The sequence below is a fragment of the Rhopilema esculentum genome, chromosome 3 (genome assembly GCF_057945365.1).
Source record: "Rhopilema esculentum isolate cy_ngs chromosome 3, ASM5794536v1, whole genome shotgun sequence".
Classification (NCBI taxonomy): Eukaryota; Metazoa; Cnidaria; class Scyphozoa; order Rhizostomeae; family Rhizostomatidae; genus Rhopilema; species Rhopilema esculentum.
Window position 1 is genome coordinate 4,160,327 of NC_142817.1, and position 26,174 is coordinate 4,186,500.

Here is a 26,174-nt window from a genome sequence, read left to right on the forward strand (position 1 = left end):
TTTCTACCTTGACACTGTATTAAAGTTCCTGTTTAATGATTCATGCGGTAGCCTCAAATGTTTTTTTATTGATAGATTTCAGTTTTCCAGTTCACACTCCATACTTCACCATGAAACCTGCAATTTTATATGCTAATTTTGCACATATCGGCCTCTTTCTGAGGCTGTTCTCATGAAATATTCACAAAGTGCTTGGGAAAGCATCTGATGTTCTTTAAAAAATGAGCCACATGAGTCATTATTTATTAATAAGCAATGATATGCCATTGATTAATTGTTCCGTATATGTGTATCACTTAGCAGGTGTTTTACAACATTTTTATCTTTATCATTATAAGTTTTCAATTTGGTATAATGGTAATAATGGGCTGTATAATGACAAGATTCCAAACTTTTGATTGTATGAATTTGTTTTTAACTTTCTCCAGTTATATATGTTTTTTGCTATCAGCACTTGTCTTTTTTTTAATTTTTGAGAAAAATCCCCCAGGTTGAAGCCAAAAAATCAGAAGCCTTTAATTATTTCCATTTCTATATTTAATTGTATAATATATAATCGATCAATTTTTCTTTTTTTCAGCCAATGGGGATGCAATACAGAATGCTCTTGCAGAGAAGACTGGCCAAAAAACAGTACCAAATGTTTTTGCCAAAGGAACTCATATTGGTGGGGCTGACAATGTTGTAACAATGCATAATCAAGGACAACTATGGCCAATGGTTAGAGATGACAAATATGAGTATGATTTGCTTGTCATTGGTGGAGGGTCAGGAGGTTTAGCTTGCTCCAAGGTATGCTATTATTCTCAATATTTTGATATATATGTGTAAATTTATCTTTGATTTGATTTCAACTGAACTTACACATTATAACCTATAACTTCCATAACATCTTCACATGTTTGACTCTAATGTAATCATAGGTATTTGGTTTATGACACTTGCTACTGTGTACCAAGTTAATTTTAAAAAAAACCTTGATTGCTATGGTTTTAATTGGCAATGTAGTTGTCTTAAATAACTCAGTCCAGTTTGAGTTCAGTTTCACATTTTAAATTCTCAACATACAATTTATTTGTTAAGAATACAAACAAATTTTTAAGCTAATAATACAAAATATATACAATACATTATAGATACAAATACCGGACAAAATAAGCTAGAAATGAGGTAAAGTTGAAAGAAACTTATGTTATAACTAGCGGCAAAGTGACGGTGTCCATGAGTAAAAAAAATTGTCAAAAATATATTTGAACTAACACTGATAACAAAACTGCAATCAATGGTACACTGAATCCTGTGGGTATGCCTAATACACTAGTAGTTGCTTGTGCAGCCAGTTTTGGCTAGTTTTTGAACAAATTTTGGGCAAATTATATTGTATTATGCTTAAAATGCTTTTTGGGCAAATTATATATATTGTATTAAAATATACAATATAATGATCATCATCAGTAGTTAATGTAATGGTCATCAGTTAAAGCATGAAGTTTTATGGTCACTAGTTAAGCAATGGATTTTTATGCTTGCTTGCTCACACTTTTGGTGTACAAATTGGCCTTTAGAAAGTTGTGGTATAGTATTTTTCAAATGAATTATATTGCTGAAAACGCATTCTTGTTTTGTGGAAAGATAAGTTAGGTATATCATTTGTCGCAGTTATGTCAAAAGTTGCGAATTGATAGCCAGTTCGTTTCTAATTTTACAGGAAGCTGCTGCCTTAGGAGCAAAAGTTGCAGTTTGTGATTTTGTGAAGCCAACACCTAAAGGAACCTCTTGGGGTATGCATCTGATGTTTATACACAGCATGTTGATGGTTGTTTGTAGACAGGATCTTTATCCTTTCATGTGTATATTTACAGTGGAAGCTGACTTATACATGCCTGGTTAAGGTCTTTTTATGGATCTGTTAAGCATTGAAAAGTTTGATGCCTCTTCCTAATACTTACAGCTTTGAATTCATTTCAGAACTGAAATCTCCTAAACCAAGCTGAACCTTTACAAACTGAACTATGAATTGTAGATCATTAATTTGTTTCTTAGATATTATTAACCATAATATTTTTACAAATTTGACTGTTTTATATGTTTTTATGTACCATAAAGCTTAACTCTGTTTATTTTGATGTTCACTCTTTTATTTAGTGGCTTAGTCCTTATTTCTCACCCCAACTTCTCTATTTTCTGCTTGGAAATTGTCTGTCCACTTCTTATTGGGCATCCTTAGATGTTTTCCAAACCTTATCATATCTCTTTTGCCCTCTGTACAAGTTCCTGACTAATGCTTTTGCCTCTCATTCACTTCATAGATCGTCTGAGAGCTAACTTTTATTGCTTCTAAGCTTCCAGGTTACTGCACCATACTTTAACTTTGGCCTAATGATTATCCTGCAGATGCTAGCATTCAATCTATGCAAGGAAGGACATACACTTATCATATATAATACCATTAACGTCATCTGAGATGATCTCATTTTTGCCAAGTTAGTCTGCTCTTTCTGCTCTGACGTCTTCCAATCGTGCTTTTCATTCATAATCAATCCTAACATTTTTTATCGTTCACCAATTACTGCAGCCTTTGTAAGGCGAAAGTTGTAGACAGGCAGTGTACATCAGCTTGTCAAGATCTGGAATGTGAAAGAAATGATACCATGGTAGTTATTTTGTGAGAGAGAAGGACTGCATTTTATCTTAGTGACATGTAGCGTTTTTAAGATCAATCACACAAGCACCAATATCAACATGTGATAATGTTATCATTTACTTGTCGCCTTGAGCTCATATTTATGAATTATGTAAATTGAATAGTTTATAACTTTTCGGCTGTGTAGGTTTTTCATACTCAAACCCCCTAAATATTAGGAGAGTTGAGAGCGGCCAATTCCAAGCAACCGTAACTAACGATCATAACTAAAGAGTTTCTTGCAGTCCTTTAAAGTACTCGTCATTTTCTCCCCCTCCCCCTTTCTTTCTTCTTGTTTTCCCTCACTCTATTCGCATTTCCCTTTAGATGACTAAGCTTCCAAGGAAGTAGCTTCGCACAATTTTGCCAACCCTGTAGATGACGTATTCTAATATGCTGTAACAACAAAGATCCTCTGCGATTTCCTCAGTCTTATTCCTGTAATCATGATTTATTGTAGGTCTTAATTTTCTCACCTTTCCAAATTCCCTTCAGCATTGCATTTACCGTCACTTCTTTTTTCTACCTTAACCGTTTAAAGAATTCTATTTTCAGCCATGAATATTCTGTTGCATGTTCAATTTTCATCGCCCTTGTTGCGCCTTTGATCTGTTCCATTCACACATTCCTTAAAGAACACTAATTTTGCCTAATCTCGACCCACCCACCAATATAATCTTTTTCGTTTCTTTTGATTACTGTCAACTCCTCTACACCCATAATCTGTATCTCAATCGGTTCACATTCTTATTTTAGGCGAATCAGGAAATTTGTTTCACTGCAACATGGTTTCATCCAATTTTTATCTGTAATTTTGACAATAGAAAATTGTTTTCATTAATTGATGTTACTTTACCTAGGGCTTGGAGGAACTTGTGTGAATGTTGGCTGCATCCCCAAGAAGTTGATGCACCAGGCTGCTTTGTTAGGTAGCTTGCTATCTTTTATTTATGTTAATTTATGTTAATATATATGTGTATATTACGTTATGCACATTTTTGCTTTTTTATAGATAAGTACTGCAGCGCCTTTTTGCTAGGAAGTTCCGGTTTATTGATGTTAATTTGTCATACATATTGAATGCTATTTGGCTAAAGGCAAGGCATGGTTCGTCAGGCCCTCCACAAAGCTGCAAGTCGATTAAAAATTATCCTATATAGGTAAAGATGATAGACTCGTAGTTATTGCCTTTTTGGAATAAATGAGTGCACTTCTAGTATGTAACTTAATGCTATGCAAAGTCTTTTCGCATTTTTTAGATTTTGTTGCTATTAAAAAATATTCCGTCTTTCAATCCTATTTCTCTTGCTTTTAGGTGAAGCTGTCAAAGATGCTCGAAAATTTGGCTGGGAGTTTTCAGAACAAGGTAAAAAAGTCTTACACAATCTGGCTACACAAAAGAAAATTAAACTGTAATTGAAAATTTTTACCGAAGGAACATGCTTTTGATAATATCTACTGAGAGCCCTTCCCAACTCCTCCTACCTTTAATCTCTCCGTGATGCATTCCTTACCATCTTTGGGCCCAAGATGCAGTGAGTCCATATATTATTTCTTATTATATTCTGACGTTGTTGGTGAAAAAAGTCGCAAAGAAAGTCATAAAACTTTCTTCCTTATTTATGTCTGCTATGCGTTTCATGGTATCATTATGTCTATCTGCAATGCTTTTGCCGAGAAAATGAACACATTTGAACTGAATTTAAAGGCATTGAGTCATGATAAAGGAGAGGGTAGACCAAAACACGCCGAGTCATTATTTTCCCGCTACAATACTGTTGGTGGGTCTGACACTGATCACATGAACTCACTACATTCTGATTTACAAAACAGCTTCCGCCAATCGCAATATTGCCAAAAACGGATGCCGATATTACATGAAACTACAGCTATCACGCCGAAAGCAAATGACCTTTTTACCATCCCTTACTTTTACCAAACAATTAGCTTGTATAGCTCTTTTTCATAGAAAGAAAAAACGTCCTAGAAAAATTCCGTTTTTCTTAATATCCTTTCTACGTTTCTCCAAGTGCTTTCGATTATCATTTATTTAATGTAAATATTTAGATATATGAGTATTATGGCACAGACAAAATGATTTCGGTAGAGTAGCATTTAGAATTTTTCTTAGCGCTGCCTCCCTTTGTTTCTCTGGAGGAATGTATCACCAATTTTACGTTTCGAATCATTTCTGCGAATTCAGAATCAAGAATAGGAATATCTGATCTCTGTAGCCCTACTTGTGTCGGTAATCCTCCAAAGCTCCTCCTGATGATTGTCCATGGTGATCATTCGTTTTTACTGAATATTTTCTTTTTAGTGAACCACAGCTGGGCTAAAATGACTGAAGCGGTACAGGTGAGTTCGTTAAAATGTTATTTGCAAAAGTATTCTTGAATGTGACAGTAGGAACAAGGTATTTTTGATGCTCTTCACTTTTATTCCCTTGAAAGAGTATGACAGAACACCTTAAAGTATCTCTGAAATTGCAAATCGTTTAATATGTCAGAAATCGGGTGAGTTTTGGCAAACTGCTAGTTTGCTAACTATTCACGTACTGGAAGTTAGCAAACAGATTATTGTTATTTTGCTTATAAGGTTTAGAAAAGAGACCAAATTACATTAAACACCAAAGTTTCAGACGAATAAATTTAGAACAAAATGTATTCGAAATAAAATTGTGTACGTTGTTTCACGAATCTCGTACGATATTAAACAAATCAACTTCAAAAGTTTTTGGCGTTTAACGAACAATGATTCGATGGGGAAAGAGCATGTGCTCACGAGGCCATACCTCAGCCAATTCGTAATTAATTAAATTCAATTCAATTTAAAAAATTCAATTCAACATTTAAAAGTATTTCAAGGTGAACAATTTTATGACGTCATCACTCAGGAACACTATTCCGAGTTTTCACACTAATCAGCTATTTGCCAAAAACCTCCAAATTTTTAAAAACTTACCGCTGAAGGAAACATGGAAATATTGATAGTTTCTAAGCTTTTTTAAAACAAACATGTCTCAAGTCGAATTCATAACGTCAACGAATGCATAAGCTACACGCCTTGGTCAATATGTGTTTAAAAACAACTCTAAAGTGATGTATCCAAATGACTTGTTTGCATAATCCTACGCACGGGATCTGCTCGTTTTCAATACGAACAGCCGGAGGATATTTTACTCTCCATAGGAAGCTGATGATCTTTTATCTTAAAAAAGAGACTTTGCTAAGATTTTCAGATAACCATGTGGCTAATGCGCTGTTGTGGAAAATTAAGTTTCTTAAAAGCAATTTGGTAGCAGTTGCTGTCATAGTACAGTGTCGTTAATAGGTAAGCGGGTCACCTTAACACATAGTAGGGAGAATTTCGAATCATTGGCCATACAAGGTAGCCTTTCCAGTTTTTGAGCCTACCTTAATGACGACAAAATCCAGATTTGTAAAAACAGGCCAGGCTCGTTTCTCATTTAAAGTTTTCAACGATACGAAGGGTTTTGGTCATCGATCGCTTGAAACAAGGTGTTAAATCAAACGGGCCATCTTCTTCACTCGTTTTTATCTGTACAAATAAATTGCTCCTTTAAGTTATAAGGCAGGGTGCTTCTTTAAGTTATAAGGCAGGGTGCTCCTTCAAGCTCTAAGGCAGGGTGCTCCTTTAAGTTATAAGGCAGGGTGCTCCTTTAAGCTATAAGGCAGGGTGCTCCTTTAAGTTATAAGGCAGGGTGCTCCTTTAAGCTATAAGGCAGGGTGCTCCTTTAAGCTATAAGGCAGGGTGCTCCAAGGACTATGTATCTTTGACTCTTGTTTGGTAACGAGCACCTCCATTTTATTCAGTCGTCTGACAATTGCCTGTTATTTTTGTATTTATATATTTTGTCTCTAATGTCAATAAATGATTTTTCATTTTGTTTTTTCTTGTTAATGAAGGAAAATTTTCTTTTGTAGAATCACATTGGCTCTCTCAATTGGAACTACAGGGTTCAGTTGAGAGAGAAATCTGTCAAGTATTTGAATGCTTACGCTGAATTGGTTGACAATCACACTGTCAAGGTAGTCCGTAATATCTTAGCTTTCTTTTCACTTCGAATTAGTCCTGCTGTTAGGCGATGTTGCTGTACTTCAGCTTGGCCCTGTATCTTATTGTATCTGGTTTTCGTCTATGTTGGAAATGTGTGGGCCAAAGAAAGTAATTATACTGGAGTTATCCCACCTTTTATGAAGAATTCCTTTTTTGGCATAAATCATTTAAATTTTTGTGCTTAATTAAAAGCTCAGAATAGCCACTTCAAGTTTCTTCAACATTCGCCAACGCACCAAACACCTTCAAACTGGCACATCTGGATCTTTTCCGTCAGGGTGCCAGCACCATGCAATAAAAGCAACAGCTGGATTGATCCCGTATACTCTAAAATCCCATGAATATAGAAAAATAAACTTCAAACTTTTTAGGTAGTTGTGATAAATTTCGGGTATTATTTTGTTCTTCGAGAATAGAGTGGACATAATATGAATGTCTGCCTACTAAATTGAAATGGCGATTCTTGCTGTTGTTGTCAATAAAGTATTTAAAAATTCCTATCGGCCGCTCATCGTTTGAAAATTGTGTCTTGTTTCAATTGATAGTTTAAGTAAATGTCGAAGCTGCCTAAACATGCTTAAACTGTGGAATTTTTTGGCCTTATTGTGCCTGGCAAAATAAAGTGATGAATAATGCCAAGTTATGTCTTCATATTCTAAGACACTGTGTCTGTCTGTGAATGGGCGCCAAGAGCTGCGTACCCATGTCAATTTATTGTAAATAGGCATATACTTTTAACTGGTTTCAATTATCTTTATAACTTTATTGTTATTGTTTTGTAAGATTTTACGTTTTGTTTAACTTTAGGAACAGGACTCTATTGATAACAGTACAATTTTGCACTGATAGATTATCCTGTATAAAAATTCGATTTATTTATTTATTTATTTTTTCATTTATTTATTTATTTCTTTTTTTATTTATTGTTTTATTTTTGTTTATTTATGTGTATATAGGCGGTAATAGTTTTAGAAGATTAGTAAGAAGATGAGATACCTGACAAGAGAGATAAGTGAAAATCCCGGAGCCTGAGCATGTGTGCTGTAAATACGAGCCAAGATATTTTCAAACTAATACAGCATAAAGGGTATCATATCAAACTTGTAGGATTTCGTTCGCATCCGAATTTGACGCGTTCGAAAGTTTTGATTTTCATCCGAATTCGCATTGCGAACAGAAAAGTCCCGGATATTGCTAGCCAATCAGAACACTGCACTTCTCGACGACCACCACTTCTGTGCACACAGATTCAAAGATGGCGTCTTCAAAAACTAATTGGAATAGCGATTTAGTTGGTGCGTTAATTGAGCAAGTGCACGAAAATGAAATTGGAACACGGGAAGTCCAATGAAAGCAATTGTTTGATGGGAATCTCCCGTAGCTAAATAACGTAGCGTAACTGCCAGTCTTTCAGCAGGGCTAATAGGTTCGCTCTTTTGATCAGACTTCAAGATCATAGGATCAACCAAACGCAGAAAATTCTCAAAGAAGTGTGGAGACATACGGAAATATTTAAAAAAGCTCTCGTGATCTGCCAGTTGCATTTCTCTCACCAAGTTGAAATACTCTCCTTGTTGTTTCCTCTGTTGAAGGATTGGTCGTACCCAAAATCTCTTTCGGTATTTGTCTTTTCTTCTGAGCTGTCTTCTTCTCATCAGCATCAAAATCAACAGTCTTCGTCGATTAAAAGCAGCCATTTTCGATTTCGATAAACAACAATTGAAAAGCGCAGCAAAATTGTCAATTTTTGGACTCATTAACAAAAGATTCGTCCGAACGTTGTGGAAGTGTGAATTGAAATCGGAAAACGTTCGTCGTTCGGAAGTCGGAGATCGGATTCGAAATCCGAAATCCGAAATCCGAAATCCGAACGAAGTGGAAATGGGCCTTAAGCTATGTCGCCTTTATATTGTTCTAAGTTTCTCTCGGGATAAGGTTCAGTGGATATTAAGCCAAAATTACTTTTAAGACTTTTCCAAGGTGGTTGACAAGAAATGCAAGGAGCCAATTGATTTGATCTGTCTTGTAAAAATGAGTTTTTTTGTTTATAAATCCAATCTATAACTGTTTCTTATCAAATTTAGTATCAAAAATTTTATAAAATTCTCAGTGGATTTTGAGCTGAAGATTGCTGAAGAATTTTTCTTCAAATACTTTTAAGAAGGTTGACAAGAAAGGCAAAGGCAAATATGATTTGACTTGTCTTGTAAAAATGAGTTTTTGTTTATTGATCCAATCTATAACTGTTTCTTATCAAAATTGGTATCACAAATTTTATAAAATTCTCAGTGGATTTTGAGCTGAAGATTGCTTAAGACTTTTTCTTCAAATACTTTTTCGATGGTTGACAAGAAAGGCAAGGAGCTAATTTATTTGACCTGTCTTGTAAAAATGAGTTTTTTTGTTTATTGATCCAATCTATAACTGTTTCTTATCAAATTTAGTATCACAAATTTTATAAAATTCTCAGTGGATTTTGAGCTGAAGATTGCTTAAGACTTTTTCTTCAAATACTTTTTCGATGGTTGACAAGAAATGCAAGGAGCTAATTTATTTGACCTGTCTTGTAAAAATGAGTTTTTTTGTTTATAAATCCAATCTATAACTGTTTCTTATCAAATTTAGTATCACTAATTTTATAAAATTCTCAGTGGATTTTGAGCCGAAGTATGCTTAAGACTTTTTCTTCAAATACTTTTTAGATGGTTGACAAGAAAGGCAAGGAACAGATTGCAACTGCTAATAAAATTGTAATTGCTACAGGTGTGTCTCAGTATTTTTTACTCTTATTATCGACTGTTTATACAAAAAATATTTTCATTAAACTTTGCTTTATTGGCCTTTATGTTAACTTATTTTCATTCGATTTTGAAACATCTTCTTCCATTTGATTTTAAAACAACTTCTCTTTGCGTCAATGTTTCTTACCATGATTCTTTGAAATAATCGGAACTGTCCACTTACTCCTTTTTTCGCTTCTTTTTTGAACATCCTTAACGACAGGTTGGAAATATGTTTCTACATATGACCATGATCGGTCTAGTTCCAGTTCAGTTTCATTTGTGTTAATTTTCCATTACCTATGATTTCTTAAGGCTAACGTTGCAAAGAAATTGAAAAAAATTCAAGGTTGTAAGACTATATTGCAGTACATTGATACATCAAACCGGAAAATCAATACAATGTTAAAATACAAAAAAAAGACGAATGCCAATCGAATAGGTTGTATTTAGACAAATTCTTAAAAGAGATTCTCTTTCTGTAGAAAAACCAGCCATGTTTTTAATGTATCTCATTTAAATCTGTCTAGTTTTTCCATTAAAAATTCGACAAATAATTCGTAGGAGGATGATTATTCTTTCTTAGTATCAATAATTATTGAAAATTTTTGAGCTAATGCCACAATCATTTGTTATGTGATTCTCAAAAGCCAGAGGGTAATGTTACAATATTTGCCAAATATTTTCTTAACAATATTTCCGAAATCTTTTTTTACAAATATTTCTAGCATGTTTTCTATAGGTTTCTATAATTTTTTCCATTTATTTTGGAAATAATTTATTGCTTTTCTAAAGTATGTTTTGTATATATTTTTAAAAGTTTGGTGTAAATATTTCCAGATTACTTTTTTAACATTTAAAAAATTTTTCCTTGAAATAGTTATGACTTTTTGCAAATTTTTTATAACTATAAGTGGAAATATTTCGCAAATATTTTTGTAAATATTACTCTTAAATGTTTTCATATGTATTTCTTAGATGTTTTTGTTAATTATTCGTTAAACATTTCTTAAAATATTTTTGTAAAATAGAACGAAAATTTTTTTGTAGAATATTAGCAAAATATTTTTGTAGAATATTAGCAAAATATTTTTGTAGAATATTAGCAAAATATTTTTGTAGAATATTAGCAAAATATTTTTGTAGAATATTAGTAAAATATTTTTGTAGAATATTAGCAAAATATTTTTGTAGAATATTAGCAAAATATTTGTGTAGAATATTAGCAAAATATTTTTGTAGAATATTAGCAAAATATTTTTGTAGAATATTAGCAAAATATTTTTGTAGAATATTAGCAAAATATTTTTGTAACATTCTTCCTTAATAGTTCCCAAATATTTTAGAAAGATATTTCCTAAATTTTTTAGTAAACCATTTCCTAAACATCTAAGTAAAATATTTTTAAACATTTTTGTAAAATAGTCATATATTTTTTGTATTTAATATTTGTTATACATTATGAAGTGTTTCTCAATTTTTTGTAATGTATTTCTTGGATACATTTATATTTCTTTTATTTTTTAAATATATTTCCAAAATTTGTTCATAAGATATTTCTTAAATTTTATTGTAAAATATTTCTCAGACATTTTTCTAAATGTTTTTTAAGAAAATTTTCAGATATTTCTTAAATATTCTTTGTATAATGTTTCTTACGTATTTTTGCCAAATCTTCCTTTTCTTGTTTTGTAGTAAATTGTATGTTTTTATCTTTATTGATATTGCACAAGGGTAGCTATTATGTTTAATAAGGTCACCAGGTAGTGAAATTATAGCCCGCGAAACTTGTTAAATTGTCAAGGCTCGGATCAAACAGCTTTTGAAGATCTTAAATTGATATATTTTATAGTCAATTTTATGCTTTTTTGCTATCATCATAGGCGAAAGACCTCGATATCCAGATGTCAAGTGTGCAAAGGACTATGGGATAACAAGGTTTGTATCAAAATGTGACTTTATTTAAAGACTTTGTCTGGATGTTAAAATATTTTTATAGAAATTCATTCGGAGAGAAAAATTTGTGAAAGAAATTGAAGTTTGAAAAGAAAAAATATATTAAACAACGCGGGCACCATTTTTGATGCTTCAATGGCATACGTTGCTAAATATGGCTCTACTAAGGATCTTTGAAAATCTTATTTAAGGAATTTTACTTTTTGTTGTTTTTTTGTTCTTGTTTTGTAATATCAAGCTAATTATTCTACTTTATTTTACGTTCTACTATAAACACTGTTTTTATTGTAAATGAGAAATCTTTTTTTTAAAAAATTGGAGTTGAGTAGGTATGTAATGTAGATTAGGGCCCCTTGAAAATCAGCTTCGCCGCTGATGGGCCACCCTCCCTAAAGAATTTAATATAAAATTAAATGAAACTACTGCTTTGTGTCATAGCTTTATTAAAAAAAGAATGAACTTCGACCATAGTTTGTTCTTTGGAGAAAAACTTTATTTTAACCAATATCGTTGTTGTATAGACAAGGCATTGACCTTGTCGGGGAGAAAATTAGAAATAAAAGCCATTTTAGCAACTTGGTAGTTCCCTGTTCCACAATTCGTGCTTTTTTAAAAGCATTGTGCAAATAATCCTATAAATTTAAAAGCAAAGAACAAATCAACACGCCCTTCTTTTTCTTAGTTACTTTCGATCCGTACTTTGGTATTTATTATCGCTTATCTTAGGGACATTATCTGATGGTCCATACCTTATAAATGTGGGAAAAATATACTTGAGTATGCCATGTTAACATTTTGACATGAAATTTTAAACTAGATATAAATGTTTCTAAATATCCCTTTCTCAAGAAAATTTGGGCTCCCAAAGAACCCCATTTGAGGCGATGCTTGGTTCTAGGCAAATCTTAGTTGAAACAACTTGATTTCTAATTGCTTTCTTGTAGTGACGATGTTTTCTCGTTGCCCTATTGCCCTGGTAAGACGTTAGTCGTTGGCGCATCTTACGTTGCTTTGGAGTGCGCAGGATTTCTCAAGGGAATCGGCCTGGATGTCTCTGTCATGGTCAGGTCAATTCTGTTGCGTGGTTTTGACCAGGTGTGTTCATTTGTTTATTTTGATAGGGGGTTAAAAGATGTCTTCCCCTAGAGTCCAAGAACCCTTGAATCAATTTTTTCAGGTACAAATTGATAGCATTTGTAAGGTAATCTTCGAGAGTTCAAATTATTGGTATGGAATTTTGACCGCATTTAGAACCCTTAGGTGACGTTGCAATATTTTTGTAATTGATTTGCAAGTGTTCAATTACAGAGTTTTTTGCATCGTGTAGGCATTAACTTTTAGCTTCAATTAAATGGGTATTTCTACATTTTTGATCTAATGACTGATCGATACTGATTGATTTGTTTACTCGTGCTCTTTTGATTTTAATAATAATAATAATAATAAGACCATATTTATACAGGTAAACTTGTTCAGCAAAAATGAGTTTGCTGCTATCAATCAAGGACCTGTGAAACTAATGTACCTACGATATAAATGTTACAACAATATAGTTTAAAAAAGTTTTTACAATAATTAAAAAAGTTTTTACAATAATTAAAAAAGTTTTTACAATAATTAAAAAAGTTTTTACAATAATTAAATCTAGAGAAAAAGTTAAAAAATCAAAGTCGATATCCTTGCAGCAACTCTTGAACTTCAGTATAGATGTTTCACTTTGTAGTTTGCTGGGGACTTTATTAAAAATTTTTACACCCTGGAGACCTTGACCGGATACTTAAATATCATATATTTTAACCGGAATATTATGTTAACCAAATTTCCATTGTAAAAACGTTATAAATTAGGTATTTATTCAATTAATATGGAATTTCCAGACTATTTGTGGGACGATAAAATTGCCAAAGCTGAGCAAGGGTTTTTTATAAAAATGCTTATGTAAGTGATAGTTTCTTGTTTTTTAGGATATGGCAAACAAAGTTGGAAATTATATGGAAAAGCATGGTGTGAAATTTCTTCGACAATTTTTGCCAACAAACGTAAGTATAGCAAAAGTTTAATGATGACTACAAATAAGTATTATTAGTATGAAATATGAAAAATAAATAGCTGAAAACAAATTTATAAAGCAGACTTAAATTATTAGGTTGAAACAAACAAGTTGCAGTTATGATAGTGCAACCCTAAAGAGAACGAACACTTTCGTATCATATTGTTGAGAGTCTCATTTTCTATCAGATTAAGGCTTTGTAAATTGTGATTTCTCCATTGTGGGGGGTAAATGCCATTCTCCTAGCTCATCTTTAAGGCCCATTTCCATTTGACATTTTTTGTGCGCGCGGGGGTAGCACCCAAATCTGAGCATGCCTAGTTAAGTGATGCTGTCAAGTGGCCGAGTTCACAAAAAAGTTGAGACCCTATCACTTTCTGGCGCTCACAGCGGACGCAAAATCGAGACCACTTGATTTCAACTACGCATGCTCAGATTTAGGCGCTACGCCCGCGCGCACAAAAAATATCAAGTTGAATTCAGCCTTTAATCACCAAAAAACAACAAATCACCAACCACCATGGTAAAGCAGGTTTGAACGATGTTTTAAAGTCGCTCAAATTGGTAACAGAATGCTGAAAAAGTCAAGCAACGCCTTCATCGACACAATAAAGCTTCTTAAAGTGAGAATGGTGTACTTTTCAGCATGGTCGGGGAATATGCTAGATTTCCTTACTCCTTATACAGTAGGCAGGGAACCGGTTTTTTCCAACCTGTCATTTGAATATTTTAGATCGAAGTCTATTTGATTGCATATTGTATTTTCAGTACTTTTTTACGGAACTGTCGTTTTCATGTGGTTGGATTAGCTACACGAATGTTTGTTGTGACAAAATAATTTTAGTCATTTGAAAGAAAAATAAAATTTTAATGGGTATTTAACCAACGGGAAGAGCTTTTGAATAACCGCAGCTTCAAAAAGCAGGACTACTCAGTGTAAAACGTCCTATTTATAAATTCATATTTAGTGTAAAATTCATATTTATTGTTGAACTGTTAGAAATTGATTCATCAAAATTATGAGGATGCCGGTTTCTATATTTACCCTATAACTTTCGATACCCGGAAGGCAGAGCCGACACAATCTCGTGTGTAGAACCGGATAGCTATTAGTTGCATGTTTCTCACCAAATTTGATCATCTTTCCACTGTTCTAATTTTGCTATAGTAAGTTTTCAGGAACTTTGCGGTTTTTGTACTTTTAGATCGAGAAATTAGAAGATGGAACTCCACCACGATACAAAGTTACCTACAAACATATCGAAACTGGAGAAGTACGATCGGAGGAATTCAATACGGTAAGTGTTAGTCGAATGTTCCAATACCTAAATTTTTTCAATTTATGCCCGGGAGCCTGTCTCCTGTTACCAGCAATGCTTTAGAGAATCGATTGTCTAATTCAGAGTTAACACTGGAACAGCAATTGCCACGGTTTTCATCATACCCCCAAATTCTACATTTTACAGTGACATCACTCACATACATAAACTCCAAATTTCCACGTGACTAGTTATTCTGCGGTATTTGTTCTACCACATAACAGATAAATGATGCTTAAAAGTCCGTTTGATTTTAGCAATCTCGCGTTTTTGTCTCGAATGCTCAGATGTGTCATCGTAAAACCTTCTCTTGTTGCGATCCGTTGTTATTATGACGAGTTACGATTTACTTTTATTGTATGTAATTGTTTTTTTAGAATTTTTTGTTTACATCAGTTTCTGGTTAAAATAATCGTTGACGATATATAAACAAAAGTGTTACAGCTTCGGGTTCTTTCGCTTAATATTTTTTTCATAACTTCTTTTTGCATTTGCGATGGTGATTGATGTTCAAAGCTATAAAAAGCAAGAAATTTAATTATTTCGCTACAAAAAAATATAAATCCCTAAAATTTCAAGAAAACTATCCACTTCTTTTATTTATCCCTTAGGTTTTCCCTACAACCCACCAACTTCTGAATATCCCCATGTCTTGAACCAGCATTGTTTTCTGGAATAAAGGTTGCTGTGACTTTACGATTAGTGGGATCTGTTAATTCTCCAAAAGAGCGTTTAAACTGTAGGATATCAAAGGAGTTTTGACATAGTTGGATTGACAACATGTTGACTGTAGTTAATAATTAAACTGAGGCCCAACAATTTCTTTTTTACCATGGTGAACAATTCGGTAGCCACAGCGTGATTCGAGTTTTGGGGCTGTTTCTGTATTAACGCAAGTTTGAGTTTTTCATCTTGGAGATGCTCTCTTTCTCTAGACGCGGGTGGAGGTCCTTATCCTTCAAGTTGCTGACCTTTACAATCAGCGGCGGACACCTGTGGGGGGGGGGGCGAGGGGGGCGACCGCCCCTCCAATACTTTAGAGGACAATGGTCTTTTGTTCCCAAAACAATGGGAAATGTGACGTCATCGTATTAAAACAATAGGCTTGCCCCCCCAATATTTGACCAAGTGTCCGCCCCTATTTACAATACTGATATCAAAACCCATATTTTATTTACAGTTGTAGTTGTTCCTTCATTGTAATTAGGATACCTCATGATTTACGATTTTTATGGAATGTTCTTGTGTTTAGAATTAGACCTGAAGTTTAAAAAGCTGTAGGGCAGGGCAGCTATATAGTTTTTCTGAATAACGGAGTTAAGCGAAGTTAGGCGTTGATCGAGAGTTTTTGACGTTTCAGATGATTTGCGTGAGTGATGAGCGAAATTAGAAATAGGTCTTGACGTGTCATCATAAAGACTAAATTTTAATATAACTGCTGGCTGTTTCAATGTCCTAATCAAGTAAATTTTAAAATAACACAGAATAATGGAAATGTAACATTTTGAGTACTTTTGATCCAATTGTTCAACTTTTTATCAAATTTTTCTCAATGTATAAATGCTAGATAATAAGTTACGATAAGCAGGTATCTATACCTGAAGGGAATAATGCAAGTAATTTTTTGTTCACGTCTGGTTTAAGGTTTCTGTTTAACTTTTGTCATTATCCGACTTCTTTGATCGTCATAAGTGTGTGACGTAATGTGCTGAGGTAACTCTGATTCTTAATCGTGTAGAAATCGCTTTCCTTCGTCAATATAGTACTTCATCAATTTCCCTCTGCATCTTCGTCAATACAGTGCTTTGCTAATGATAGATGATAAAATTCTATTTCAAAGCCCCTTTTTCAATAATTTTGGGATCGTGAGAAAATCCAAATTATTAGAATGTTGGAGCAATATTTAGATTTTTTACTCCTTACGCAATGTATGTTTTTTGCTTTTTTATAGATTTTAATTGGTATAGGTCGAGATCCTTGCACGTCAGGTATTGGGTTGGAAAAAGTTGGCGTAAAGCTGACCTCTAAGTATGACATTTTCCCTTTATTTTATACAGTCTTGTGACGTAGATTCCATGTTAAATATTAACATTACTAGTGTATTTCTTTTCTGCTGTAGAATCTTCTTGAACGCTTCAAATCGAACCCCAAATATGCTAGTTTATGCTAGCATTAATTCGAGATCTACACTTCGCTTTTTATTATGTGATAAAGTAGGTTTATTTACAAAAGGTAAGTAATGTCACGCATTTATTTTACTTACAGAGTTTCCCATGACTCCTCAAGGCTACACAGGACTCAAATAACCTGTTCATTCATAAGGTTACCTCTATTAGTTGAAAATCGATATGAATGGAAAGAACAGCAATATGTCCACATTTGGATCTGGTCTCTACCCATTTCTGGAATCCCTCCATTTTCTTTTTATGTTAAGAGTATTGTCTGATGGAATTTGTTGGCGCTGAATTGACTGAATACTGCCTTTCCTATTTCCAACTTTCATTAAAGTTTCTCTAAAAATGTTGTACTTTCATGGGTACTAATTTACAGGCATATAGTCACTTGATTTAGATTGTTTGTATCTCAGTGTTAAAGTGTGGTTGAATTCACAGGGACAGAGTTAAATAATTATTTCCTTGTTAACTTTTACATGTTTTTAGGGGTGATGTTTGAGACAAAAATTCATTTGATTTTCATTATTTGTATCCTAGAGGCAGAGTTTTTGTTGATGACTTCGAGCAAACGAATATCCCGAACATACATGCGATAGGCGATATCTTAGAGGGCAAGTTGCAGCTCACACCTGTTGCCATCCAAGCAGGAAGATTGCTTGCACGACGATTGTTTGGCGGAGGAACAGAAAAAGTGAGCATAGTTTTTTATCAATCCTTATATTCTTTGTAATTTGACGGAACGATTCACAAGACACTGTTGTCTTCAATACAAATTTCAAACCAAAAAACAATGGACATAAAAGTTTTCAGCGGAGACAGAATGATAATTTCGGAAGATTGCTACCAGTTAATTTTTTTGTTCTTTATTTCTTCTGTTTTACGTATAATATGATTTTTATATTTTCACCAATCTTGCTTTTATCAGCGTTTAATTTTTCTAATGTTTGCCCAATGTAAACCAATGTAACGTATTACTTTGATGGAATTCCGATGTTCCATTTTTGCAGAATTTGAGAATTGGCCGAATATGTTCTTTTAAACAAAGAAATTGTAAAAACTCTATCCTCTCCTCAGCTTTTCAAATCAGTTTTCATCAGACGTTATTGTCAACCATGATTGTATGGATAATTTCTCCTCCTTCATAAACTTAATTGGAAAATTTTTATTTGCATTCAACCTGTTTCAAACTACATTTCCATACAGAATCTTTTTTAATGTTCATTAATCTGCACTCTTTTCTAGTCATCTTTTGGTACCAAAGCTAAGCAGAGAGCCTTCTGAAAACATTGTGTCTGCAAAGCAAGACAGGCTAATGCTTTTTTTAATATTTTAAACTTCAGAATCATCTTTGTCAAACACAGGAAATGACATCAGGATCTTTTGACCAATTTTTGCTTCAGTTAATGGATAGGCTGTTCGTAATTTCCACCCTTTTAGCAAACTCGGATTTCTCCTGATTTTTGCGATAAGTTATCTCTGAAGAGAAGTTTCTGTTGCATTTCGTGCAGCATGATTAAATTAGATAGCAGATTGTATTGCTGTGTTCTGATTTCATCAAATTGCAGCATCTGAAAAAGGCTCTTTTTTATTAATTTACCTTGTTTTGCAATTTTTTAAGATTCCTCGTCATATTTTGTTGCTTTTATATAATAATTCCCGGAGTTTGGTCCTTTTTAATTCTGTTTATTTAAAGTTTTTAAAGTCTTATCTTGTTATCCCTGGCTGGCCAGTGCAGACTTTCTACGTAATGGGAATTTCTAATTATAATGAAATTGAATTGCAATAAAAACTTTTCACTATTATTTCTGTGCAACAAGCTTAACATAATTATAGTAAGAATACAAGCCGATCTAAGCCTACTATTTGCAATTTACTGTACTGATATCAATTATAGGTATAACAAAGAATAAAAAACAATTTTCCAAAACCCATGCTAAAATTGAAAGAAAATATTTCCTGGAAGATAAATTATTTTTCCAAAACAACTCAAAGTTGTTCTTCGATAGATAGATAATTATGTCAAAAATTCAACCTGGGCTGGTAGATGTTTGCATAACTTGAATTTGTTCTTCTTTTCATCGTTAAGTTTTTAATCTATTCTTAAATCTTGTGAGATTTGATGGTTGATTAATGTTGTTTTGAAGATCATGCCAGAGCTTAGGCCTCGTGTAAATCACATTTTCCACACCATGACAGCTTGTTCTCGGCTTTCACGGAGCTTGTTTGAGTGAATGTTATCGGTCAGCAGTCACTTGTTTTTCACTTGTTTTTGAGTTGTTTTTCACAAGCGTTGTGATAAGCCTGCTTGCATCATTCGGCCATCTGAATCTTCTTGTTTCTGTAAAGTTTTACATAAACTTTTGGTTACACAAATAAATTCTCTACAACACTAGGCTAGTAGACTATTTCAGTGTTATCGACGTCACATTGAATTCTATTGCGCTTTGATGATGTCAATAAGGACTAACTCATGAAGATTGATTGTGAGTAGAGGATAAGCGCGATTAATTTGGTATGAAACCTTATAGTGATGATACTTGAAACTTTTTTTATCAAATTGTAATTATCTGGAGATATATCGAATACCTTGGCAGGATGCGAGTGTCAAAACATTTGTGAAATAGGCAGCCATTGTGTTTAGTGCTGTATTGCCCCTTATAGACTAATGGCGTCGGGAATCACTGAATGGCTTGTTTTATATATTACCACAAAAAAGTCTCAGCCTCCAGTATGTCTCTCCAGCTGTATTTTTTATTGATACCCATTTAATTAGTTTTGTTTTCGAAGCTTTTCTGTGAAATATCCTTACAGAATTCATAGAAATATATCATTTTCGAAATCTTTGAATAATTATTTATGAATTTCTTACTTCAACTGTAAAATCTTACATTCCATTTATCTCGGGTAATTTTGACCCAAATCTTGCTGTTGATTTTGCATTTTTTGTATTTTCAGGTATAGTTTTTGCAATGTCTAGCATAACGGGTAGCTGAAATTCATGTACAAAATTTCCCTTTTCCTTTAAAAAGAAAAGTATTTTTATTGAAAGTATAAGCTAAAAACTTTATTTCAATTTTAGACGGATTACATCAATGTGCCTACGACTGTCTTCACGCCACTTGAGTATGGCTGCTGTGGTTTCTCTGAAGAGGATGCCATTTCGAAATTTGGTGAAGACAATATTGAAGTTTACCATACAAATTTCTTTCCTTTGGAATTTACCGTTGCAGAAAGAGATAACAATGACTGTTATGCAAAAATTATCTGCAATAAGGCGGACGAGGCAAGTATTGATTTTTTGAAGTTCTCTGTTGGCTGCTCTTCTTTGGCATTTACTTGTTAGCCAATGTTTTGATGTTTTTTACTCTTATGTTTCATGGACGGGTTGAAGAAACAGAATTTGTGGCTGGCTGAGCAGCAGCTGTGGCTGGATGGAAGGAGATATTGACTTTTAGTCGCTTTCAGCAGGCATGACAAGGAAGGAAATAGTTCTGAGGATGAGTGAATGAGAATCTTTTATTGAATGCCCCCCGTTTTGCTCCTACTCTTTTATTACAAGGACGGGTGATCGCTTGTTCTTCTCTCCAATTTGTTTAGGGTTACGCTTGTTCTTCTCTCCAACAAGGAAAGAAGCTTTATGCTGGCAAAGCGAAGCAGGATTTGTTAATTGGTCAGAAGATTCTCTTTGTTGTCATCCGCCGTTGCTTTTTGTCTAGGCTTTTTGCTCCTACTGTTTTGTCGCTTTATGTTAGCATATTGAAATGCCGGGTACCGCCAAACAGGCTCGTAGCAAAGGTCGCTCGTTAGCTTCGTCGTTTTTCACTTGTTCTAACTCATACTCACAGATTTTACTTGAGGAGATTTAAACTTGTTATCTGCTTCTTTGACCGCGAGTTTACAAGATTTGCACTGGTTACGCGACTAATCGAATGCGCTGTCATATTTTTGTATGTAGTCATCAGTAGTCACTCAGTTGGCCGGCTTGCTAATTTTGTTTGCTCGCTTTAGCCACAACCGCGCAAAATTTGAGATTCTAGTATTGCCTTCTTGAAACGTATTCCCTACATTTTGTAATTGATGACCTACTCAGATGTCACGTTTTAACTACTTATCAGTCAAAAAGCATTTTTTCAAAGTTGTCTTTAAAGTATCTTTAACTTCGTTCTGAGATTTCTAAAGAGCTATGACGTCAGTACAGCCGAAAGGGATGGGAACAGACGAGAACCGAGTACTTTTGCTGGATAATTCTCTCTAATGACCTTTTTTTAGAGCTGGTATAAGCCAAAAAGTTTGAATTTTTTGATGCTTTTTCCAAAAACACATCAGGCCTTGAAAGATTTTCTGCTGTTTTGATTAAATTTCACCTGCGTCTTGATGGCGATTCATTTGAAACTGATGATTTCAGTAAAAGCTTTTTTTCTTCGTTTGCTTAAGTTCCTGCGATGGGCTCCGTGCCTTGATCCTGCTCATATTTACTTGCAGCTTTTTGTGGCTTCATCCTAATAAATTGTTACTGCTCTACCTCTTTTTATCGAAAATAGAGAGAGAGGGGCGAGACAGCATATGCGGAAACTACTCAATGAAGCACTTGACACATGAATAACAAACAATCTATGCGAGTATTGACTGCAAATGAATGGAACCGGCTTTTTAGTTTTTGATGCTTGCAATTATAAAAAATTTTCAAATCGAAAAGTTCCTTTTTTTTTAGTAGTATAAGTTCTTCAAATATTTCGGCCTTCTAAATGTAGGTTCCTTGTAAAGTGGTTCCAATAGACTTTAAATATTAGTATTCTTGTCGATGCAGTTTCATTTTCCAATATGTCTGTATACCCTTCTTTCCCCTCTTATTCCTTTTTTCTTATTTTCGCACCCTAGCGTTGATATTCTTTACGTCACTCAATGTCATGTATTCACGATCCCTATTTGTCACTTTTTGTTTCTCCGTTGCTCATTCCATCTATCATTTCAGCCTTTCCGTCCATTTTATTTTTGATCACGTAAGTGTACATACACTCTTAACTTCTTCAATCAAGTTCGCCGACTTATCTCAGCTTCGTGTGCCCTGCACACGTACAATAATGAAAGTTGGCAGGCAATGTTAAGAGTAGTCCATGGAAGTTAGGACACGTTTTGGTTCACATACACCATTTGTTTGAATTAACAGCAGATGGTCGGATCAGCTCATTTGAGTCTGTGGTCTTCACAAAACCGTTGTTTACATCTTGATCGCAGTCTGAAGGATTGGAACACCTTCACTTGTAGTTCGGCTATTTTACAAACTCAAAGAGAAAAGATTCGCATAAAGCTGTTTACTTTCCAACGTTCGTGATCATGGCTTTGCCAAGTGCCCATACTACAACTAGTTACAACCACAACTTATGCAATCCCATTTGTAACATTTTGTGACTGACTTTAAACCAAACAAATTTATTTCGAAGACTTTGCAATTTCAAATAATTAATGCTGGATTGCTAAGAAGATGAATTGCTGATTACTGGCATTAACGTTTTTTAATGCTCGAGAAATAAGCGTTATCTTCAAAATTCTTTATATCTTTGAAAACCAATAATTCTTTATGTCAATTATATCAATGGCTGTCTCACGTCTGCGTCGCCGAGGTGTTGGCTAGAACTCTGCGAAGAATTGCCAGAGGCATTGATGATTCTAATCTGGTAGTTAAAGAAACAGAGAAACTTTTTCACCTAGTAAAAGCTATTGAATTCTTGATAAAGGGGCAGCTTTATGTTTAAAAGACCTACATGAAGTGTATACATATTTTAACACTATAGCCTCATCGACCTTGCAACACAATATACGGTAAGATATGAATAGAGTGTAGCAGGGTTTTGGAAATTATACAAGCAGAAAATGTGAAGAAGTGACAATACCAAGACAAGTTTCGAATACAGCCTTGTGTGACGAACCTGGCGAGCTTTTTTCTTCAAGGACAATTTTTATGAAGGTGCGGCGAAATGTGTCTCGGACTGGCAGGAGATAGGATGTCGTGCCAGAAAGGGAACTTGAGACTGGCTTGGGATAGATTATATGAGCTTGTAGAGGACGTGGGGAAATGGAAAATTCCCGGATCATTTGAAGAAGGATCTCGGCTTGGAAATTCAAAAGCTATCTTGACTGGCCTTGTTAGACAGGCGTGTTCGAATCAGCGACTAGCGACACATACGTCGTTGCTTTGGGTTATATTTGGTAAGGCAACGACTACAGTGTCGCAAGTCAGCTGATAAGGCAACGACTTCAGTGTCGCCAAGCGCATGGCTTGAAGCAAGTTTATCACATCCAGCAATTAATTACGAATATCTGGCTATTAGCGAAATCTGCCTTAATATTTTGGGTTCGGCCTGTTAGAACCGCCTCCTTCTTTGCTCGCACTTCTTCATGAAGTAACAGTTTTTAACAGAATCAAAACCATGAACAGTGCTTAACAAAATTATCGTTTTAGACAGCTGGTCTTACGTCGCCTCTAATTCAAGTATCGCATGAATCCAATTAGAGGCTGCCTGACAGGGGTAATCTCAAATGCGTCTTCCCCTTTTAGCTTCAGAGTAGCAAAGCCTTCCGATGTCCGCCTAAAAAGACGCGGCAAACTGAGGTTTCTGGTAAATTCATGTCCATTTTTGTTAGTTAGCATATGGTGTAGCAAGCTTATTATTGTGTGTTTGTTTTCAGGAAAGGGTCGTCGGTTTCCATGTGCTGGGGCCTAACGCTGGTGAAGTTACCCAAGGTTTCGCAATTGGCTTGAAACTTGGTGCCAAGAAAAAGGATTTTAACAATCTTATTGGCATTCACCCTACCAACGCCGAGGTAAGTTCTCATTTCTCAGTAAAATGCTTTGACTCACAAATTACATTTCACATTCGAAAATTCTAGATAGGACATCGATACGTCATAGACTGCATGAGGATATAGTAGAAAATGACGCCTCCTGACTTTATAATGTTTGGCCGTGAGTGACTATGCGGCTGATTATCACCGTATCCCCAGACGCCGCATATCTCGAATTAAAGCCATTTTTAAACGCCTATCTACTTACATTCAATCTACTTCCACCCTCCTATTTCCATTCATTAACCAAACTATTCACACCGCCAATACTCTTTTGTTTTGCAATTATAACCAACTTGTAGTTTTAAAACACGGAAAGGCCCATTTTGATCCTTATGAAGTAAAACAAATATAAATTCTGGGCATTTGTTTACACTAATGTGGAAGTCCTATCAACTCCCCCTGGCCACCTATTTGAGAAGGCCAGAAAAAAAGACTGTATCTTCAAGTTTCGGTTCACGCCGTTCCCCTGTTGTCATCAGTTAACGGCAGATGTTGCAAGGGTTTGTCGAAGTCGCGCAAATCAAATTTTTTAGGTTTTTATTTATCAAAAATGGAATATTTTTCCTAGACGAAAGGCTGTTCGCTTTTTAATACAATTGTGCACTTAAACGAATTGTAGTAGCATAGATGGTTGATTGGAATGCAATTGAAACCGACTCCTAAATAGCCCTAAACAGCGAAAGTGCAAACTTCATCTGCTGCGATTTTGAGGTCCATCGAAAAATAAAGGCATATTTATTTGGCGCCAACGTGCTTTTGGTTTGGCATTCAACTTCAGATTTTCGTCCGGCTTTAAAATGTTATTTAATCAGCCAATAATTAATTAATCATTCAAACTACTTTATAGGTCATGTGACATGTATTCGGTTGTTTTTGCAGTAGAAGGTCTTAAAGCACGTAAACGTGTTGTGCAGGTCAATGGAGAAGTGAAAATCGTTAAGTATTAATAATCACTTGAATAGAAAGATCTCGGATTTGTCTGAGTACAAGGGCAGTTTTTTCAAAAAATTACCACAGATTCAATATTTCAAAAAAGATTTAGTTTATCTTTCAGCACATTTTACGCTATTGTTTTTACTGGGTAGTGGTAGCATCGTGCAAAATAGGCCTAAAACTAGCTGCGAGGCACGTTTGTTGTCATATTCTTGAATTCTGATTGGCTAATGGAGTATTGAGAATTTTGGTCGCTCAGCCAATCAAAGATTTGGAACCTATGCTAACTCTTCGTAGCTTTAGTGTCTGCCAACTTACCAAACATATCGCGTCGTACATACCAAAAGTGCAAACGCGCCTAAGCTTGGTAAGTTCCTACGTGCTTTTTTGCTACTTGCGTGTGTGCCATAGGTCTTTGCGTGTCAATGTGCCAAAGCTTGGTACTTGCCTTTGTTCAAGCGTGCATAATTTTTTTAGTGCCAACATGCCATAGGATTGGAGGTGTCAACGTGCCAAAGCTTAGAACGTGCAATTGTTCAAGCGTGCAATTTTTTGTTGAATGCCAACGTCCCATACGTTTGTACATGCTCTTATAATTTTTTCTATGTGACAAGGTGACATATGTTTGTACGTGCCAATTGTTTACGTGCCAACATGCCTAAATTAATTCAAATAAAGATAAGCTCATGCTCTTATGATAATTCTTATAGTAAGCAGGGTATGGCATAGATGTGAATCCTTTATATAAATTCCAAGCGATATAGAGAATCTGCGTCAGTTTGACGCCATTGGTTTCACATTTCATAGCAAAAATCTGCGTCTGTTTGCAGAAGAAAGGCCATTTGTCCGTGTTTCTCAAATCTGCCAGTCATTTTCAGCGATTACCAATTCCAACATAGTTCAGCCCGCACCTTTCTCTGTCACACTTTCGGACAGAATAGCTGGTTAAAAAATATGTCATGCAGTGATGTTTTTACAACAATAACTTTTTAAACAACAAGATATTTTTACTGGCTGTCCTCTTCCGACCATTCAGTTATGACACTAAGATACACTTTTCTATAACACGAAATCGTCTTGTCAGTTAATCGTTACAATGACCCAAATACCTCTCTTGAATACCAGCCTCACATTGCTGTATTTTGCAATGCCCGAGCCTCACTTACAGGTTTCACACCAGTGATGAACAGCCTCACAAAGATAGAATATTTTCTTAAAGATGGTGAAAATCAGTTGCCTTTAAAGTTAAAGAAAGGTTTTTAAACACTGGAACTTTTCTAACAGTTGGAAATTATCACCACTTTTTTATTTTATAAAAACAGCCTTGCACAAAAGCTTGCACGTCGAAAATGT

At 34.5% G+C, this 26,174-nt stretch overlaps 1 protein-coding gene across 1 annotated transcript in view; it reads left to right on the plus strand.

Annotated features, from left to right (window-relative positions):
• The window catches only part of LOC135692950 (thioredoxin reductase 1, cytoplasmic), a 39,326-nt gene that overhangs the window by 3,978 nt on the left and 9,174 nt on the right, over positions 1–26,174 (plus strand). Inside the window, exons 3-17 of the mRNA XM_065211311.2 lie at positions 581–792; positions 1,709–1,781; positions 3,544–3,612; positions 3,999–4,049; positions 5,004–5,041; positions 6,631–6,735; positions 9,466–9,526; positions 11,427–11,481; positions 12,444–12,594; positions 13,464–13,538; positions 14,755–14,847; positions 16,820–16,896; positions 17,580–17,733; positions 20,122–20,325; positions 23,730–23,864. Coding sequence (XP_065067383.1) covers positions 581–792; positions 1,709–1,781; positions 3,544–3,612; positions 3,999–4,049; positions 5,004–5,041; positions 6,631–6,735; positions 9,466–9,526; positions 11,427–11,481; positions 12,444–12,594; positions 13,464–13,538; positions 14,755–14,847; positions 16,820–16,896; positions 17,580–17,733; positions 20,122–20,325; positions 23,730–23,864 — 1,553 coding nt within the window. The remainder of the gene's footprint in view (positions 1–580; positions 793–1,708; positions 1,782–3,543; positions 3,613–3,998; positions 4,050–5,003; positions 5,042–6,630; positions 6,736–9,465; positions 9,527–11,426; positions 11,482–12,443; positions 12,595–13,463; positions 13,539–14,754; positions 14,848–16,819; positions 16,897–17,579; positions 17,734–20,121; positions 20,326–23,729; positions 23,865–26,174) is intronic.